General features: G+C 41.7%; 1 protein-coding gene across 5 annotated transcripts; it reads right to left on the bottom strand.

The window, feature by feature from the left end:
- Positions 1–435: 435 nt before the first annotated feature.
- erlin2 (ER lipid raft associated 2) lies at positions 436–20,624 on the bottom strand. Of its 5 annotated transcripts, none has more exons than XM_069166113.1 (12): positions 18,977–20,623; positions 18,202–18,283; positions 16,567–16,613; positions 16,247–16,308; positions 15,466–15,591; positions 14,265–14,338; positions 12,435–12,493; positions 11,052–11,143; positions 10,868–10,957; positions 9,547–9,626; positions 9,297–9,450; positions 2,511–2,723 (listed from the first exon to the last, which is right to left on the bottom strand). In XM_069166113.1, exons 1-12 carry the CDS (start codon positions 19,081–19,083, stop codon positions 2,605–2,607), a joined length of 1,092 nt encoding a protein of 363 aa, XP_069022214.1. In that variant the 5' UTR covers positions 19,084–20,623; the 3' UTR covers positions 2,511–2,604. The 5 variants fall into 5 exon arrangements, with proteins under 5 accessions (XP_069022213.1, XP_069022212.1, XP_069022214.1 ...); XM_069166109.1 differs by lacking the exon at positions 2,511–2,723 and having other exon boundaries at positions 6,621–9,450; positions 18,977–19,084; positions 20,546–20,624; XM_069166110.1 differs by lacking the exon at positions 2,511–2,723 and having other exon boundaries at positions 6,621–9,450; positions 18,977–20,624.
- Positions 20,625–21,234: the final 610 nt, after the last annotated feature.

Here is a 21,234-nt window from a genome sequence, read left to right on the forward strand (position 1 = left end):
TTATGATATTGGGTTATATAAATTACCTTGACTTGACACTGTGATGAAGTGCAGGAAGCTTGAGCAATCTCAAGCCATTTGTTATGCTTCTTTAATGTTAATGTTAACGAGTGCTGGAGGAGAAGTTGTTTTAAATCATCTGGCATCATCCCAGGAGAACCCGGCAGAAAATAAACTGGAAGAACTCAATTGTTACAGGATTTTATGGTTGTTTATGGACAACTCAAATTATACAGATTAAAACTGGAAATACAAGTAGAGTGGTGTCTGATCTTTAAAAACATGTGTCTTTGGTTGCTCAGTCAAATCCCAACGGAACGAGTTTACAACTTAGACTGCAAACAGCTGAGAGACCCGAGGTGAAGATATTACTAACCGCAGCACAGCAGAAACCTGAACCCGAGGAGACAAAACACGAAACACTCTCTCTTGTCCTGCGTTCATATATTTTTATCATTCACATGCAATATTTGTAAAAACCTTACAATCATACGTAACTGGCCAGATATAGCAGAATATAGAAAACTGCGCAGAATATCCAGGAAATGTGGCTCAGAGAGAAAAGCTCATAAAATATTTACATACAGATGATTCCACTAAAATATTAATTTTATATAAACATGAACTAACAACTCAGACTTGTCACTCTTCATTCAAACTTGCTCTGTAGTTTCATTTTCAGGCATGTCAGTTGTTTCAATCTCGTCCCTGCAATTGAACAAAGAAAGCATAATTTCCCCCCCAAAGTTTCCCTTTAACTGCACATATGATCAAAATTTGTGTAATCCATGTGGTAATTTCCCCTCGGGGATTAATAAAGTGTATAAAATCAAAAATCAAATCAAAAAATGAATTTCCTTACGTCAACAAATCCAATCACACCTGTGTCATGAGGCCACATCAGCTGCACATTACTTCAGCCGTTTGTTCATTGTTACATTTGTCTTGATGTTTGTTCACCTCGTGCTGTTTCGTGAGAAAAATTGTGGTAAATCCTGCGTGTGAACGGGAAGTCTGTCCATGACTTCAGTGAGCTGAGACAGAAGTGGTTCCTTTAGGGTGTTGTTTTCAAAATGCCTTGATACTGTGGGGAATGTAACTGAAATGATAGTCAGTGTATGACGTGACGGATGCACCGCACGACACGCTGGTGGTGAATACAAAAGCTGCAGAAGATTTCCTTAATTTTTATCCTGAAAGCACGGGTGGAACTTGAGTAATCCTCAATTTGCTTCGTTGCAACATCCCCTTCAGTCAGTGAATGCAGCACCTGATGCACCGACGTGGTATCACAGCAGAGCATGCAATACACCGGCCCGTCCACCAGAGGGCAGCGTCTTAGTGTCATGACTTTGCTTTACAAGGCCTCAAAAAACATACACTTAAGGATTGCAATATATAAGGACAAAAAAACACGGTTCGTAAAAAAAACCCTCACTTTGCGTTGTCGTCCCAAATTACGAACTTACGTACTCGCTCACTATTTTGAGTGCAGAAGTGCGTTCACACGTGGTATGAAAGTATGGAAACATGCAGTGCACTACAAGTTCCTGGATAGTGTGCTCAAAACAAACCACTAATTCAGTATGAAACCATACATACTCCTCATCCTCAGTGGTCGCCATGATGGCCTTGTAGCAGAAAGGGAGGGACCACCGACCTAAAGTATTTTCAACCTGCGGCAGACTAGTAAACTGAACGCCACAAAAAGAGTGCTTATTTTTCACTAAGTATAGTTTAATAGTATATAGTATATGTAGTATAATGCTGTCAGATAGAAGCCATCAGTGGGTTTATTTTCTTTGTTTTTTGCTTAATTAGGAAATAGTCTGCCGTGTTGAGCTCACACTTATTGGATAAGTACCTGAGACTTTCACTTCCTGCTTCCTTACGTAAGCATCGGGCCAAAACACTGCTGACATCTTGTGGTTAAAATGACATACTATCTTACCAACACATGTATTGAGTGTGTTAAACTGTGGGGCACAAAACCACGTTAATTTCTGGGTAAAATAATCGAAGCTCGTCATCAATATCCAATCATCAAAACATTCAAATGCTACGGTGTGCGATTTGAGACAACACTCCACTCCACGTGTAAGAGTACTACCACGTAAGAGTACTACCGCGTAAGAGTACTATATGTGAGTGTACTACGTCATTTGGAACAGCTCAGGACTTATTTCTGCATGACGATATGTGACTTCCAGCTCCCACCACCCCTCCAAGCCTCCTTACAGCAACTTCACAGTTTCCGTCTCATGAGCTCCATCGACGGACTCCTCTCAGGTCACCTGTGTCTACTTCCCTCGCCAAAGATACGCTGCTTTCTCGTGGATGGCGAGCGTTTCACGCGCCGTGATACCCGGCCGGTTGCTTGGTATGTGCCGAAGAGGTGGTCCCAGTGGGTGAAGTAGGGGGCGTAGTTGCGGTTTTGTGTGCCGTGGTGTGTTTGGTGGTGGGGGGCTCCTCCCAGAACAGGCAGCAGTCGGTGCAGAGCCCAGGGCAGGTTGTAGCCGCAGTGGTCCTCCACCGCCAGCCAGCTGTTGGTGAGGTGGAAGACGACTTCGCTGAGAGGGTGGCAGCCCACCACCCGGGTGCTGCTCAGAGCCAGCAGCAGCAGGGACAGCAGCTCGGCCGGGCTGGCGTCCTGGGCCGCCAGAGCGAAGGGAATGTGGTGCTGGTGGTGCATCTGGTGGATGCTGCGGTACAAACAGGGAACTCTGTTCAGGAACACACACACACACACACACACACACACACACACACACACACACACACACATCTGTCTCTGTTTACACTGTTCTTGTAATGGAAACACTCCCACAGTGGTACAAGGCCAGTGTGTCTATTGCTCAACAAATATTTACCTCTACTACATTATTCTATCACTGCTCCTACTGCAATGCTAAAACTATTACTAGAAATAATCAATTTACTAAAGGACACCTGGTGACCTAGCAACTTCAGAGTAAACGGGGACACTCCATCAATTTTAGACATGAAGCAGTTAATGTCCCCGGTGATGTCATTGGGTTTGTGTTCACCAGAATAACAAAAAAAAACCAGAGCATAAGATTCTGCTACTTCAGTCCTTTTAAGTCTGCTAACTTAATGGGACTGATTTTGCATTAAAAAATAATTATAAATACCTATAGGTATTATAACTGTGACCACCAGCAGTTAAACGTTCTACTGTAGTTCTTTCTTAAAAAGTTAAAGAGTTAAAATACCTGAAAAACCAGATTAGGTAGCACTTAAAATACAAGTAAATCACTTGAGTAAATGTACTTAGATACTTTCCACCACTGATTCATATGGAAATGTTCGGAACAAATGACATAAATGTGAACATTTAGATGTATTTTTTATGCCATATTTTTTTTTTGTCAATATTTTCCTGTCCTCGACACGATGGAAACGAGTTACTACCAGAACGAAGATGTGTAGATAATGCTTACCTGTGCATCGTGTAGTGCCACACGAAGAAGAGCGTGTCAAACAGCAGAAAACACGCCAAAACCTCCGCGAACAGCTGCCAGCAGGACGGAGCCAGCTCTGGAAACTTGGGGCTCTGCAGGCTTTGAAACAGCGCCGTGGCCGGGAGGACGGTGGTCGCGTACTTGAACAGCACCCTCCAAAAACACTCGAACCACCGCCGGAGAGACGGCGGAGGGCCCGAGCCCGCGGCGATCCTCCACGAGCGGACCGGCTCGCAGACGCTGCCCAGGGCGTCCAGCGCGAGGAAAGGTGCGCTGAGCAGCACGTGCGTCAAGAAGGCGCTGATCGCGGGCAGGTAAGGGGAGAGCGCGATGACCTCCTGCGCAGCTCTCACGTGCCCCCACGCCCCCTGGAGAACAAGCGCGTGTGCGTCTCCGCGCTCAGGTGAGGTTACGTTCATCACGGCGCTCACGGTCTGCTACATCTTCTCAGGCGTGATCTCCTCAGATAAGCAGCAAGTTTTTGAAGGTGGAACTCCTCCTCCTCCTCCTCCTGCAGTTGCCCGACGCACTTTGAAGAAATGAATCATGTTTCGGCATAACATCTACGATCCATGTGGAAGTAGGAGGGGCCCCGGTGCCCACTTTACATAAGCGGATTAAAACGCGTCTGCGTTGCTGAACAGGTGGAACACATTTCCAGATTTCAAACCACTTGCCAGCAAAGCTGGTGGCTGGAAACGCAGGGGATTTCTTGGAGGGGATTGTCACAGTAGAAGACAATGGAGGACATGTCTCTTTTTTTTTTCAAATAGTCTGATGGTGTCCATATCAGAGACTGAAGATACTAAAAAGCTATAAGGTCTCAGGAAGCGAATCACATTTCCTTGAAATCAGGGCTTTTTTAAAAATTATTTCAACTTTTTTTTTTTAGGCCTCTGCTTGAAAATTACATACCCATAATAAAAAAGAGTATATCTCTGCAACCACAATAATTTTTTATATATATATATATATATATATATATATATATATATATATGTATATATATATAAAACAAATATTTGTAATAATAAAATGAGATTTGTTCAGATGTGTAAATATCAATATATATGTCCATATTTTAATAATAGTTTTGCTAAGTCTTCTCCCTGGCCCCCAATTGGGGGCCTCTAGGGCACAAAGGATTAATATTACAATGTGCACAGGTGCCAGTGTGAGTTGTACTTAATTTAATAACCCTTTATATTTGTGTGGGAATTTCCACCAATAAAGTACAATATCAGCTACTTCATTATTATGCCATGAGTCCAGACTGAAATGCCACGTACTTATAAATGCGAGTTCTTCGCAGCTACTTCCCGAGGATATTAAGTTGGCTCACTTTAATGAAACATTTAACTGTTAGATTTCATAGCCATATAATGGAATAAGAGATTTTTATTTTTTATTTTGGAATGAACATACCATTGTGTAGCTACCTGAGAAAACAATAGCACACGTGTTTTTTATTATTGTACTCGATGGCTTGTGTTGGGGAGGAGGGAGGGGGGTAATAAGATTAATAATTATAAACAAAAAAATGTAAACAAAACAAAAAAAAAATAAATGTTTCCATAGAAGCTGGGTGGGAGTCTTTATTTATTCAATAAATAATTTTTCCTCTCACAAGCTCACTGCAGTGAATTTACTCAGTGTCAAATATGGTCACTTCCGGCTCCTCTAAAAAAACAAAACAAGATGGCGACGATAGCAACGCCAAACGTCACCGCGGTAGTTTAAAACAGGCTGATACGGGCCAGAGGATTTTCAAGTCGATTTCAAACCGATTTTTTTTTTTTTTCTTTTTTTAAAGCGTTGAATATCGCAGACTTGAGTTAAACTCGGCGTTCATACTAAATAGTTTCACGGAGGCGATTTAATGGATTTGAAATCTCACAGAAACCGTCGAGGTCAAACGTGACTTCAGGGCAAAACAAACATGGCGGCGGGCCGTCGTCATCGTCAAGTGTTTGGCGCGTGCATGCTAACTTCTGCGCGCAAAAAAACAACAAAAAAACGGAAGTAGAACAAAAATAAAATTGGATAAAGTCACGACTGAGATGACCGAATCAGCACGGCTGAAATATTCTGCGACGTGAACTGGAGGTGAGTTAAGAAATGACGTTTTGTCGTTGGTCTCAAAGCGAGCTCGTGCTACTGCTACGAGCTAATGTTGTCGTCATTTGTGCACGTGGAGGGTGAAACCTGTGAACATTATAAACGTGATTATTTTTATAGTGTCTGACTGTCCACCGCCAAAATAATATTTATAATATTAATATTAATATTATTGTGCTATGACAGGTTTTTTTTCCCCACATAATTATTTTCCTACTTCTGGATTTCTGGTCGAGTTGAAATTGAGATGAAATTATGAACTCTTCTGCAAATAATTTGGCTGCAGACCAGCTGGAAGCACATTCTACCATTATCACCTCAGGTGACTTATAATCAGCTGATTGGTTATGTTTGTAAAAAAAAATATGATTATATCAGTTGCAGCATCTTTCATCTGTTCCCAAGTTACTCATAATTGGATTATCTGAGTAACACCAGCAGCCCATTCCTGAGTTATGATTTCATACTTACAAACTCCCTGAGACTATTGTGCAATATTCTAGTGGGATTTTTTTGTTGTTGTTCTTCAGGGACTTTTAAAATGTTCTCCATAACAAAGTAGTGTGTCTCAGTATGTTATTATCTTGGCGCTTTTTTAACATTATACACATTGTTTGAGGTAACATTTTTAAAAATGAATTTAGAACTGTTTTCCCTGTAGTTTAAATCAGTGACCATGTGACTTTCAGAAACATAGAAGAAACTCTTATCTCTTAAATAAAGTGTTGGCCAAATCTTCATTTTTGGGGCCACGCTGACATGTTGTCAAGTCATGATATCAAGATGTTTTAAAATATATATACATATATAATTGATTCGTAATGAGAAACGTAAATAAACTCAAGTCAGAAGTATTTTTTTTTAAACTTTTAAAATAATCTGAAATGCATATATCACAGTGGTTTAGATACTACGGATTTTATTGTGCCTGAAACTCATTTATAGTTTTATTTTTGTTTTTGATAAGAAACATCCGATACATCACATTGTACTTGTTAATAAAAGATCTTCATAACTCCATTGATTTTCCAAAGAAACAAAGAACACAGTACTTTATTGTACGAAAGACAATATTTTGATTGTACATTCACAATCGAAATCAGTGCAAAAAAAAAAAAACCATTTGCCTGTTAAGTCAGTGTCCGTCTCAATCGATATGAGAAATTGTAATTGAAATTATGACGTGGCGGTCACCTTGAGAGCAAAATGGTTCACTTTCAGAGAGCGCTGCCTGTAAAAAAAAAATTATACATAATGACTATTTGTACAGGAAATGATGCATGGACGTTGCAACGGGTTCCAGGGATAACAGCAATTTCGATCTGGACTAATAAAACACTTAAAAAGGAAAAGAAAAAAAAAAGCCTTCATCACAGCGGCACTGTGAATACTTAAGAAAAAAAAAGAAGCATACCAAGTTCCCAGAAAAAAATGTTTAAACATGCCTCACACAAATTGCTCATTCTTTGCTTAGAGCTACAAAAGTAAAAGGAGTCAGTTCTAATTACCAAGATGTTCTTTGGAAAACATTACCACAGGCATTCTGTTAAACTCGCTGTTGATGTAACGTCTAACATCCCCCCAAAAAAAGCGTGACTCGCTGAGAATACAAGAGGTCACGCATAAAATGGAGTTGGGTTTTTTGGTCCTCATCATGTCTAGATTTCCAGAAGATGTGTCCACAGTGCATAAAACCTCTGTATTAACTGCTGTCTGTGGTTCAGTCAGTTTCTATATCGCAGAATCTATGATTTCTTCCTCCTCCAGGGCTATGACATACTGCCAAAGGCTCAAAGGCAATTTGCTGTACGCATCCTGTAAAGGTTCTTACGGAAGATACATAAAACGTTAACAATGAAAAATAGCTGGTGAAAAGCTAATGTCACACGTCTGTAGTTTGGTTATGAAAACCGCACTAAAATAGCTGTTTTTGAGTCAATATAATCTTTTCAAAGTAAGCAATTGTTTTTGAAAAAAAAACCACAAAAAAAAAACAGCAAAACTAATGAAAACAGATGTTAACGGTGAACGCAATCCTTCAAAACTAATGTACAGCGTGAGAAAAAAAAAAAAAGAGAAGTAAAAGAAGTGCTACGATCTACAGAAATATGCAGTTCGACGTCATACATTTGCAAAAATTCAGTAGAGCCCCTGTGCTTAAAAGAAGTTGTAGAAAACTTACAAACGCAGTGACGATATAACATTTGACAGTGAACAGCTACCGCAGTACATTCATCATCCCTGTGTTGTGTCTACATTTGTGGTCAGTCTGTATTTTTCAAGCAGATCAGAAGGAAATCGCGGCCGGTCAGCTCGTCCTTTTTTCAACAACAGCAACTTGGGCTTCTGCAAAAAGTGAAGTTACTGGATGAAAAGGTTTTGGGACTGACTCGTTTTTATTCTTATTGTTGTTGGATTTCATCGTCGCTTTGGATTTTTTTTTTTGGGGGGGGCTAACTGTAGCAATAGGCTAACATTAGCGTTTTTCAATTTCGGTGAAACACCAACAACCCCGGTCAAACTTTTTATATTTAACTTAGCCAGACATATCGGTTAGTCCTCATCAAGACAATTCTCAGGAAAAATACATTTAGACGATATGAACGAGCATTTAAGCTATAAACATGAAAACAGAGATTTATTTATTTTTATGAGCAATAAAGAGCCCAATAGATTTTTTTTCTTCATAATGCACTATTAATGCTAAAACAGTCTCTGCGCGATGTCTTCTATGCGACTCATTCGCTTGTAAGATTGCTGGCATTTTACAAGGGTCTTGTTTTGAAAGGAGGCAGGTGGAAAGGTACTAAGATGGAAGCAGTGTTTTCGACCGAAGATGACGTTGGTTTAATCTGCAAGACTACCATTTGTCATCCGAATGAGGAGGCCTCCTTAGTCCACCTTTGACCAATTGTTTGGTATAAATTACAATAAATTTCAAGCAGTACATTTACAAACTTTTATCATTTGTAAACTGAATGCGTGTCGCTGGAGGACTGACGGCTTGGCAGACTGTAACGAAGAGAGATGGCGCTTGGCGAACGGTCAATTCATGAAACGAGGACAACGCAGCTGAAATAACTATAACTTTAGTTGTTGGGGACTCAATTCATCTCGATTTAAGATGCACGATCAATAATTTCCATTAACATTTGTATCATGTCCTCTAAAAAAAAAAATCTAAAATGATTCACATGAATGGAAAAAAAAAAAAAAAAGACTAAACGCAGAAAGAGTGATGGATTCATGATATTTAACGGCGTGGCTAAATGGACTGAGCAGCAGCAGCAGATGTCTTTTGAACTATCATTCTTGCTAAATGTCAGTTTCAAAGGAGTTTATTATACACCCACGACTGATGTCATTTTCTCCTAATTCATGGTTTGGTATTTAGATGGCATCATTCTCTTATCGGGACAGACTCCTTAGAAAAGTAACTCAACCTCTGCTCTGATGCTGGACAATTTTACATCCTGGTCGAATTTCCGATGCGATTTCTAGCAGTGACTTTGATATGTTTGAAAATTACAGGCCCTGGCCAGCAGAGCTTCTCTGGGCCAGTGGAAGGACCCTCCAGCCAGCCAATCAGCCGGCCTGGGTGCCAGCCTCCTGTCCTCCAGCAGATAGCCCTCCAACCCTGGAGGTCCTGTGGGTCCCACCGCTGTCCTTGCTAATCAAGGTCCAGTATCTGCTCACCAAGAATGTCCATGGCGGCGGAGGCCGTGATGGAGCTCCCCGCGGAGCCAGAGTCCACAAACATTTGGGGTATGTCATTCCCGAAGTAGATTTTACTGTTGGTTGCGATGGCCTTGTACTTCATTAGCTGCAGGTACTCCGGCGTTAACTTCAGCTGGAAGAGGAGCGACACACAATTCAGGTTATGAAGGAGCCGTGTGGATGCTTCCCGTCCCTCGTGCCGGATGTGTGCTTTGTGTCGTCTCTTTACCTTATTGGCCTCCGCGGCTCTCTGTGATGTGTAGAACTCTGCGTCCGCCTTGGCTTTCTGCCGGGCCAAGTAAGCGCCGTCTTATCAATCACACACAAACACGGTTGAGAGTTAGCAGCGGCAGGGCGGTTTGATTAAAGAGGATTTACAGCTCAGAGCAGGAAGCTGGCGAACTATAAATGTGTGTTTGTATTGAACAGCTGTCTCCAAGACTCCAAAACTAATGCGCTTATGTCCTTTTTCCACTGTTGATATTGGCTCAACTTCACTCAACCCCCGTTGATTTTTGGTATCTGGTACTTTTTAGACCACTATTCAATGTGGTGTTGCACGAAAAACAACCGTTACATCATCTTCAGTCGTCATTTTGTCGGCAACCAAATAGAAAAAAAAACCGAGGTTGCAATAGTAAGTTAGCGAGTTAAATATGGTGGTTTTGTTCGGGACGTCCTGACACGTCCTGACATGCAAGCACCGCGGTGACTGTGATGGTTCTCCGTGTTGTCACCTTTTAGTATTGAGATGACACCATATTAACACCAGATACCATCCACGACTTTTGTCCAACGGTAAACCAAAAAGTTTCAGTGGAGCGGAGCCGAAAAGCGCCTTTAGAAAAAAAAAAAGACATGTTTTGACTGTCTACTCGCAAAACCAATTTTTCTTTTTAATGGCAGTGATTTGATACACAACTTCAAATCTTAACACTTATGTTCAAATGTTCATGTTGGTTTCTTTCTTCTGAGGAATTACTTATTGAATTGTTAAAACTGGAGGAGCTTGCAACATCAGTGATAGCTGTCCCTATAATGTCCTTATTATGGCGTTAGCGTGCAGGACTGTGGAATTAGTACACGCAAGTAACATGTAACAACTCGTCATGTTTCTACACGAATAATGATTTCCTGCCGAGACATGAGAAAACGGCAAAAGGTTTTCTTCTGTCTAAATTTGAATCTGAATCAAAGTTAGAGGCGCTCCATTATATAAAAAAAAAAGACTTAATACGTTTTATCACATATTTGTAGGTAGCTGTACTTTCCTTGAGCGTTTCCAATTTATTGTTTTTCTACACTTTTACATCAAATATAGATTTTTTTTGTTTATAACTTCTGGCAGTAACTTGACAGCTGTAGTTACTAGTATTTAAGAATTACAGTAAAATACATGTTTGCATTTGTATCGTAAAATGAATCAAAAATCATCAAATTAAGCCCAAATTGAAAGAATAATTATTTACCTTTTTTTGTAATTAATAACGAGTAGTTTATCCTCAGAACACTAAACGTAAAGTACGGTCATTAATTCTGTCATTACAAACCTTCAATTTGAGAGATCCTCTTCTCCGTCTCCTTCTCCATGACTTTCTGCCCAAACTTGATTTCGGCCACCTGAGCTACTTTCTCCGCCTCTACAAAAACAAACCGGCACAATTTAGTTTTAGCTTGTAGTGTGAATAACTCCCTAGATGACAGGCTCTAATCATGTCCTTAATCATTTCTCACCAATCACAGCTTTAATCCTCTCTGTCTCCGCCTCCTTCTCCACAACCTTCTGTGTCTGTTGAGAGATCAGCAGCTTCGTCTTCTCACTCTCCCTGCAAACACACGCAAGCACTTTTCTAAATTAAACATGTCAAACATCATAAATTCATATAATAAAGAGCTGGATGTGGTGTGAAAACTTGAACTTGGCAGCTGGTTTTTCCTGTTTCCGTTTTTTCAAGGAAGAAAAAGGGATTTACGGAAAGTATGATTTACAGATTAGGCCATGAGACAGCACTCGAGCACTGACAGATTAAACGGTTTAACAGCTATAAACCTTGGCAAACTTTCCACAAATGCACGTCTTTAGTAGAACAGAAATTCAAATTGGGCCTGAAACTGTCCAGGGACTTCCAGCTCCAAACTCCAAGACCAACATCCTGGGCCATCATGGAAACGTGGACCAAAATCCTTAGTCGTCACATGAAATATTGGATTCAGCGTATCACATCAAACATATCAGCCAGGCTCCAAAGGCCTGTTCATTCCCCCTGCTGAGCCCTTTTTTTAATTGTTTTTTCTTTTATCTATTTCTTAAACAACTCGAGGCTCATTTCCTTAATATGGACCGTCTTTTGTACAAACATGGAGACTTGTTTATATAACTTTCCAGTCCAGCGGAACCAACACCAACACCCATACAGCCTGTAAAAACAGGACTGAGTTTATACATGTTCACAAGCACTTATTAGAAAGAGAAACCAAAAGTATTCTCATGCAAAGTCTTAATCCTCCACTGCAACATGTGCTGTAAATAGAGTTCAGATGTTGTTCTGCAGAACTTTGTAAGATAACATTTTTAATTGTAACACGCTGAATTTGCGGAAACCTGACTGTATTTAAAAAAAAATAATTTACAGAAAGGTTCCTGTAAAAAGGGAACTTCTCATACACTCATCCTGCCTCATCCAAACTCTCAGCATTCACCTAATCCCCAAAACATGCTTTGCTCAATCAGAGAACTAAACCGCAAAGACTGTGACTAAACGAGAGACCAGTCGGAACGGCACAAACGCCGGACAGGTCTGCCGTCTGCAGGGTTTGTGAATCTGACTTAACTTTACTGTAAATCTAATTCGCCTTCTTGTAAATAGTGACTGACTAAGCGCGGCTGACTAAGCGCATGCCTGCTTTCGAGTCGCGAGGCCAAAAGGTAGCCGCTCACTGACTGACACGAAACAGCAGTCTCGCCCCCTCAAACAGAACGTGGCAAGCGGGAGTTGGATGCACAATGGTTTCATTTCATTTGGGATTGGGATGGAAAATAAAGACACAGTAGGGGCTTAGAAGGTCAGGGAACATCTCTTTTTAGACAGGGGAAAAGATGAAGGCAAGAAGACTCACATGAGCTCATAGTTCCTGCGAATGCTCTCTGGAATGTTGGGTTTTGTGACACGAACCGCCTGCAGATTAGAGAAACACACTCAACTTTTGTGAAGATGACATAACAAAAGACTACAATGGGGTATGAGTTAAAAAAAAAAAAAAAAGGTTTTCACAACCCGGGGAGTTGTGAAAGGAAAGACGAAACTAAACACCAAACTATGAGCCAACAGAAAGGACTGCAACTGTTATTTCAACTGTTTCTGGAGATTTACAGGAAACACAAGGCCAGAGTTTAAAAGCCCAGAGAGGCATTTAACAATGTGTGTTTCTCTCAGTGTACCAGGGAGGCGGGTGACTATTTAATATTGTTTTGAAAGTCGGCCATGATGTTGCACAAATTGTCCGAAAAAAATATTCAGCGTTGTGATGATAGACGCTCCGGCAGGGGGTCTTTAATGAGGCTGGGAAAGTTCGGAGACTGTGAAATGGTATTGAGGACTAAATATTATGTTTAATTTGGTTGCTTATTACTTTGTGTGGTTCAGTACTGCAGTTCGGTGTGTTGTGTCCCTTTTGGGAAAGATTTCGGCACACAAAACTTGTTACGTCGGAGTATTTATTTAGCCTCACATCACTATTAAATTACCTTGAAGTAGAGAATCCCATTGTTTGATCCTCAAGGTCAGATAATGTGTATCCATAGTGCCGAAGGCAGGGATTTCCCTCCCATTATAACACCGAGGCGCAGCGCCCAATTGCTTTTTTTCCACAGCTCCTCAGCCAAATGAACACAAACAACTATTCTGAGTGCCGAGGGTGTGTGTGGGTGTGTGTGTGTGTGTGGGTGTGTGTGTGTGGGTGTGTGGTCAAGAGAGACAGAGTATGAAGTTAGCAAAGTACAGCTGAGAACATTACACGGCAGTGTGCCTTCAGGTCAGGCAGTTCGTCGATGAGAAAATGCTATAACTCCTTCAGATTGAAGCCAACTTCCTGTCCAGCTTAACCCCCTGCTGTTTAATGGAAAGGGGGGGGGGGGTAGCTCCCACTTTAGCTCCGTTAGCTTAGCCTGGCAGCAAAGTGGCATAATCCATAAAAAGAAGCACAAACTACAATTTTAGAAAAATACAAAGAAGTTAAATACATATTACAGGATAAAAGCTGCAAAATGCAGGAAGGGGAGCTGGCAACTGTGTGAATAGCTGTCAATACGGCACAAGTAGATCGTTGTGTATCAGATTAAAATAATGTGCTGCTTAGATGTATTTTTATAAAGCGTATAAAATGTTTTGCCTTTATTCTTTCAGCTGCAGCTCCGGTGGCGTCGGACGGACCGGGAAACAAAAAGAAGCATTCAAAGCGGTAAGAAGGCTACTTTCTTATCTTGTAAGTACAACAGCTACACGTCTTCAATCGGTCTCTGTTGTAGGACGGTATCGCTATAAAAAAAAAAAAGCGTGTTGAATTTGAATTGTCTTTTATAAATAATAAAAAAAAAAAAACACGAGGGAAAGTCAGAGGTTTGAACTCTCTGCCCTCCTGAGACAAAAAAAACTTCTCACCATCCGCGCACCGAACCCCCGCGGGTTCTTCTACGGTTGGTGGTTTAATACACGTTGATCCGTCATCTCGAACTTATCCTGCCGCGGAGCAGGTTCGGTTTGCAGCGCGAGTTACCACGGCGACGTGAACCACCATCATAATGTCGAAAACCCTCGATTTAACTTGATGTTACTTGGCTAACCCCAAATCCTGCTGCGCAGTAAAGGCCTTTAGGTGTCGGCCAAAATGGACATTTCGTAACGCCTGAAGTTTACATTGCCTGCAGCCTCTCTGACAGTCTCACCGTACCTGTATGATGAGTCCAGGCGCCATGTTTGTTAGATCCTCTTGTAGTGTCAACTTCAGGTTTTCGTCGATTTGGTCTGTCGGGGGGGGGATGTATTAAAAAAAAAGGAAAAAAAAAAAAAGTTGAGTGAGTTGGTGAGTATAAAAAGAGCTTGAAAAGTGAACAGTGTCAAATAGAGCCCTTTTTAGTCGTGGATAATGTCACATTGCTGGGCTCAATTCTTCCAACTTTTCACAGTGACTCCTTTAACACATTGTTTTTACAACCGCCCGGTAGTAATACATGACTACTGCCAGAGGGTGGCGATAATGCAACTAAAAGCTGTTGGCGAACCTCTATTAAACAACAAAAGGAAGAGAAAAGGGAACACATTGCTTCTCGGTAAAACGTGTGACGATGTGAGATTAGCCGCGACGGTACAAACGGGTGAATCGTGCGAACGACGACGAAAACCTCAAAAAACACTTCCGTGTGGCGCTCCTTCAAAAATGAACAAATATGACGTGCAGGTGTAAAGTCTGCCAGGTTAAACTAACCGTATCATAAGTCTACTACAGCTAGGCACCGAGCAGAAGGTCCATCCACCCACAGAAGAGCAGCTTCGTCGCCAGAAGAAGTCAATTTAATGATCGGCGTGCAGAGAAAACAAAATGGCCCTCATTTCAAAAGATGGGAGCTAAAGACATGCTTCCAATCAGCTTGTTTACGACGTAAGCGAGTCTCTCTCCTTGTGTGTACTTATTTGGAGTCTTTGAATAATAGTCAAGTTCAGTTTTTTTTTTTTTTTTTGCTTGATGTGCCGCTCATCCCTCATTTCCATCCGATTCATACTAACACAGCTGGAAGAAACTTTCAGTTTGCTTGTTGATGCGTTTACCATTTTCTCTAATGACCATCATTTGTGTTTGTGTGTGTTGACATCACGGTGTGGCTTTGTTTACCGTCTGCGCTTAGGTCAGACAAACCGCGGCATTTACAAGAGATGGGTCATTTTTTTTAATAAATAAAAACGTAGCTAACCTCCCCCTCATCCATATGCACAGCAGCTGTTGCGTGTAAGGGTGGACTGGAAACAGTAATGAGTCGAGCTATAAATTCACTGCGTAAAAGCTATAATTGCACTGCACGCTGTTTACATGGAAGCGGTGTGACACAAGGCTGCGAGGAAGCGGTTCAAAGACGAGTAGTTGAGTTTGGACTCACCGAACAGGCCGATGTAGACCTCCTGCAGGGAGTGGACGCTGCAGAACTGGTTGAGCTCGTGGTGAACCTTGTTGAATATCAGAGCTTTGTCGTAGTCTGCCGTGAAGTTCCTCACTATGTCGAACACTGCAGAGGGAGGCGAAAACAAAGAGCTCTGTCGAGATACAGCTCACCGTGCTCTCGGCGAGATGTCTTGCGTGATGCGATAATGTCTGGCGAGTTATCTTCGGATGTGTCTGGCTGCAGCGTCCAAAAGAAATGGGAGGTGGAGTTCAGGATAAATATACCCCGCGTACCCGAATCGAACACTATTTCTTTTTACTTTTTAGTAAGATGCCCTTAAACAGTATGTACTGCTGCATGTAGTATTTCTACAATTGGGACAAACTACTTGATCATAAAAATGCGCCTTGAACTTTGACCCTCGTGGTCGTACCGATCCGTAGCGCCACATTTGAAGTAAAAAGGATGTGATTCGGAAGGAGTACGCTTCCTTTTAATGCCGCTTCTTCTTCTTCCTTTTGCGGGCGGAGCTTTAGCGCCGCCAGCTGTCTCGCCGCGCAAAGGATTGTGGGTCAGAACAGCATGCTCGGCCTGCATACGGCAAAATACGACCGGCTGCAGTAGCGCGTCCTGGTGCTTTTATCACACTAAATTTAACATACTGCGTGTTGGGACGCAGCAAAGCTTTTTCTTGCATACTAAATAGTTTGGTAGTACGGATGCTGCAGCGCAGGGATATTGCTTGATGTTTTTTTGGGGGGGGCGTTGACGAGTTTACCTGCTGATGGAACGAGGTAGTTCACCACTTCTATGCGGTCGAAGTAAATCATCACTCCTCCACTGGAAGACAGAAAATACATGACATTAAAGCACTTTGACCCAAAATGACGGTACTTTCCATCTGGTACTGTGTTTCAACTGGTGAAACTCCTGTGGGGGAGTGCAGTACTCCACCCAAACACCTCGTATGTGTGTGTGTGTGTGTGTGTGTGTGTGTGTGTGTGTGTGTTTTGGATACACGTGATGAATTGTTAAGTGTCACAACACTGGACAGCACATCTGATACTACTTAAGCCAATCAAAACAAAGCAAACCCACCTCGTGCCGCACGGTACGTTCTTCACCTCGTCCGTCTGCAGCGTCGTCTGCGAGATGAAAAAAAAACAACCAAAAAAACCACGGCGGTTAATAATTGTTGTTTTTAACGACACTCCACGTTCTTTGTGTTCCTCACATCATCACACAAAACACAAAACAGACACGCGGGGGCTGAGAGTAAACCCATCGACGCCGAGATCAGATCATTCAATGTTAAACTGCAGAAATGCAACGTAACACCACAGAGGGCTGAAACTACTTCTCTGTAACGCGGTCGGATGTATTTTAACCACCTAATTAAAATCCACTTTGGACAATTTAGCTGCAGATAATTGGAGAGCAAAGCAAGGTGCACGTTTTAAAGGAGTTGTACTGAGCTTCTTTAATTAATTAGGAGTGTGTTTTGGGCAAAACAAGAAATAAACCAATCAGTGTCATCTCCCGCTCTCTTTAAAAAACCAGGTGTGCTTGCACCTTGATGGATTGCTATTATTAACACTTCTCTCCAGAGGAAACAGATCTGCTCGTGCACCGGTTGATCTAAATAATAATCACTTTTCACATTGTAATATTTCAGTTTTCTCGTCTTTTTCTAGTTCTTGCATTGCTGCATGTCGCTGTGTGCGGAACGTGCCGAATGTAAACTCGTTGCGCCGCTGAAGGCGCGTGTTGCAATCTTAATAATGCGCCCTTAAATTTACAGTAAAATACCGAACCGTTGATTTAATCACGCTCGGTCTGCCTCAAGAGAGCAACGCACTAACAATGAGGCTCGCCACACCTCATTTCAAAACCAACAAACAACTTTGGGCCTGGAAAAACTAGGAAAGACACTTTGCTCAAGACCGAACATAAAAGTGGACGTGGCTTTCAAGGTCTGCAAAATGAGACTCGAGCTGCAATACCACCAAAGGTCGGCTCCGAAATGTCTCCGGCTCCGTAGACTCCCTTTCAACTTCTCTCCATAAACTTATCAATTTGTTTTGGTCCTCAATTTTTCTAAGGTTTTATAAGCTAAAGTCACTCCTCCTTATTAGCACGGCTGGATAATTTTAAACGTTGAACAGCTGTAACGGATTACAACCAACACACTCAATTTGAAAAGAATATATTGTTCATTACATTCGGAAAGCACTTTGTGGTGAGAAAGGTATATATTTAGCCTACAGCCCGCTTCCTGTTTCCTTTTCCTGCGCCTGTACTTCACTCACAAATTCTTATTGTCGCAGAGTTTTTCAGTCTCTTGCGTGGATGTAGTCCACGAATGCAGCGTATCGCTATATAACACGATGCAAAAACAACCCAAACACGCATGGAAAACGGACAAAGCAGACATCATCCTATTCAAGGCAAGGCTCCGGATTTCTTTTTAGTTTTGTGTGTCTCATGCTAAACTACGATCCTCTAAAACAAAATATTCACATTTGAAATAGTTTAGTATGAGGAAAAGAAATGGAGTAAATCAGGGAATCATTTTTCACTGCACTGTATATGTTTATACACCACGACACACATCCTCATGTGTCTGCATACTGTGCTGTTCAGATTAGTAGTGATTTATTTATTTATTTATTTATTTTTAAATTTGGGGGGGGGGGGGGGGCTATAAAAAATAACAGACTTCACTTGACTGACCTGAACAGGCTTGTAGGTGGTGATGAATGGAAGCATGAGATGGAAACCAGGGCCGCTGGTGGTGGTCAGGAGAGCCCCCCCCCTGTGGGACAAACACACACACACACACGATCGTTAATATCAGTCAAGGGTACATTCTCCAGGTTGAATTTTAGCCGTTAATAAATAAACGTATGATTACTTGTCGTAAAATCAGATGAAGATTTGGGTTTAACCCCAAATGATAAGACGTTCAGGAGATAAAGAGGGACAGTTGTTGACAGTTTTAACTCTGGTTCTTCTATCATCCGTTATTTTACTGCTGCTGCTGATGACGAGTTCAGATATTGCACAATTTAAAACGCTAAATTCTTGATCCCCGGTTTCTCCGGTTAGGGGATAGATTAATTGTCCCGGATTCATTTCCTGATGACGAATCAAATTTCACTCATCAGGTGGCAGTCTCAGTTAGTTGCAACTCATTGTTTATGTAAAAAGCCTCAGTGAAGCAGGACAAAGCCGATTTAATCTCACCTGCTAAACTCTCAGATATCTACTGCATCTCGGTGCAAGTGAACAGAACGAAAATACACCACGGCTGGCATATTTTGGAGTTCGTAGCGCCCGGGTAAATTATAGCACCCACTGTTTAACAAGGCGGATGTTTTACGGCAAACACATTTAAAGCATGTGCTCTTTTCTTTATTGCCTCAGTTTTACAACGGAGCTCCGTAACACTAATCACAACTTTAAAAAAAATAAAATAAAAATAAACAATGTGTGCCTGCAGCCTCACCTGTAGTAAACTCCAGTGTGTCCCTCATCGATCTTGTGCACGGAGGCTAAGAGCGCTGCTCCTCCCAGGGCGGCAATTATGGAGAAGAAGGCACCCCACTGTGCCATCCTTGGCGTCCAGACAGGAAAGCGAGCATGTGGTGACAATCAGCAGATCTTTTTTTTTTTTTTGGGGGGGACTTTCACAGTACCTCGCTTTTTAATTACATTATAAATGTGCAGACGCTCTTCAAGCTGCAACGTGAAACGGTCTCGAGCAGCCGGTGAACGCTCAGGGCTCTGCGCGGCGCGGCAGTAACTAACTGGAGCAGGCGTCTCGCTCAGCGGTTTATCTCCTCGCAGCTCAGGCTTAGCCAGGCGTCAGCTGGCAGCGGGGGCTCCGTGACCTTGTCACATTTTAAGTCGATCGACGCCTAAAAGGGCAGGAACGTCGGGAGCTCCTCTCGCGATACGCACAATAAACGTGGAAAACAAGCGTCCACGGAAAACGGTCTGCACTCGTTTGTATACGTACGAAAGTTTATGTTCGCCCGGCTGAGCCGAGGGAGTCGGATGAGGAGCGGCTTTGGTTCAGGAAGGATTTGCATGTGCAATCCGGGTCGGCGCTGCTGGACCAACACTGGACTTACCTCCAGTGTTCGCAGAGCAGTTTCATTTACTTTCTCTCAGGATCTGCTAAATATCGACGAGTTAAACATGCAACTTCCTTCAAAGCGTGTTTGATTGTGTTTCAGGTTTGTTTCATGCTTCATATTTTTTTTTTTTTTTTTACGACGAGTCTTAAGGTCACAGCTATATAAAGAAATGACTAAAGACATACAAATACGGAAGCAAGGACCCATTTACAACTCTTGGTAAAAACCACGAGTCATGTATATAAATAGAAAAGAAAAAAAAAGCTCTCTGGGAGCATTTCAGCATATAAATGACCAATAAAACAGAGCTTGGCTGATTTAATTATTATTATTTTTTTTTTTACATTTGTGAGCTTCTTCTGTTTAACGGAAGCGACTTGCATCGTTACAACAGTTCAAAGTTCAAAGTTAGCACTGCATAAAAGTTGGCCCGGTTCGGTGGTGCGTGTGAGCCGAACGGAAGATGTGACTCCAGAAGTCGGTTTGCGAACCGTAAAATAATCCAAATCTGATTTGTTCGTGTGATTTACGAGAAGGTGAACTTAAAGTAGACGCACGTTTGAACGGGATCCGGATTCATGGGGGGGGGGGGGGGGGCCGGGGCTAATAGCATTAAAGCGTGGTGTACGTTGTTATTATTATTTCTGTCTCGAAGACAGGAGCCCTCCTCGAGTGACAGACCTGTCCAGGTGTTTATATCCGACACGTGAATGTCCCGACCTTTTTTTTTTTTTTTTACATTCGTGTCAGCCGTGAAGCACAAGATTAAAGCCCGAATATTCATTCACCTTCTGCTAAGCGTAGCAAGTTAGCATCACAAGCTCAGCACGTCTGTTTACGTTTTAACGTGCTACTGTCATATTCAACAACACCGGAGGTAGCAGATAGTTTAAATAGATAAACAACACGGCTTACTCTTGTTCGGCAAGTCTTACCTGTAATTTTTTTCTTTCTAAAATGAAACCTAAAGAGATGGGAACAGGTACCTCAGGCACCTTCTTCTTCTTCTTCTTCTTCTTCTTCTTCTTCTTTAGAGTTGACCGCTCGGCATCCACAACGTTGCGTTAGCGCCCCTGGCGGTTTGTCAGCAAACAGCTCCTGTCTTCTTCCACACAGTTCAATGCTCTGGTTCTCAATTCGATTCTTTGGGGGCAAAAGGGCTTCAGCAAGAGTTTGAGCTGGACTGATGTTTGTCTTTCTCTTTTTTCTGTCGTCATTTTAATTACAAAAAAAAAACATTTTCATATAATTAATGTATTATTTGACCAATTGAATGATCAAAGAATACAGATGGTGGCAGATTGATTTACTTTAATCAAATGTAATGATTAATTTAGTTAGCAACAACTGTAATAATAACAAATGTGACAAATTTGTTGACAAAACCTTTACATAATAAAATGTCCTTAAATGCTTAAGTGAGGACCGAAAGTACAATGTTAGCCATTAACTATCTGCAATGCTTAGAAATTAAAAGGGTGAATTTATAGTTGTCAAGTCATACACTCAGTATGTGTGTGGAGAAGCCTAAAAACTCTTTATGTGCTTTATTTCTAGTTGGATTTGATCTATTTTTTTTTTGTGAGAGTACATATTGTGCTGCCACATGCAAAGGCAAAGAAAA

This window comes from Embiotoca jacksoni, unplaced genomic scaffold (assembly GCF_022577435.1).
Source record: "Embiotoca jacksoni isolate LCO1_2020_lvr unplaced genomic scaffold, fEmbJac1.0.p SCAF_37, whole genome shotgun sequence".
Taxonomy (NCBI): Eukaryota; Metazoa; Chordata; class Actinopteri; family Embiotocidae; genus Embiotoca; species Embiotoca jacksoni.

Bases quoted from the DNA above. Each gene is read 5' to 3' on its own strand.
- erlin2 (XM_069166113.1), bottom strand. From the start codon at position 19,083: ATGGCACAGTGGGGTGCCTTCTTCTCCATAATTGCCGCCCTGGGAGGA. The intron at 10,958-11,051 runs GTGAGAAATGAT...TTGTTTTTGTAG, and splicing joins GAGGATTAAAGCTGTGATTG to AGGCGGAGAAAGTAGCTCAG. The intron at 2,724-9,296 runs GTGAGCAGATAC...GTTCCTGAACAG, and splicing joins CGCCGCCATGGACATTCTTG to AGTTCCCTGTTTGTACCGCA.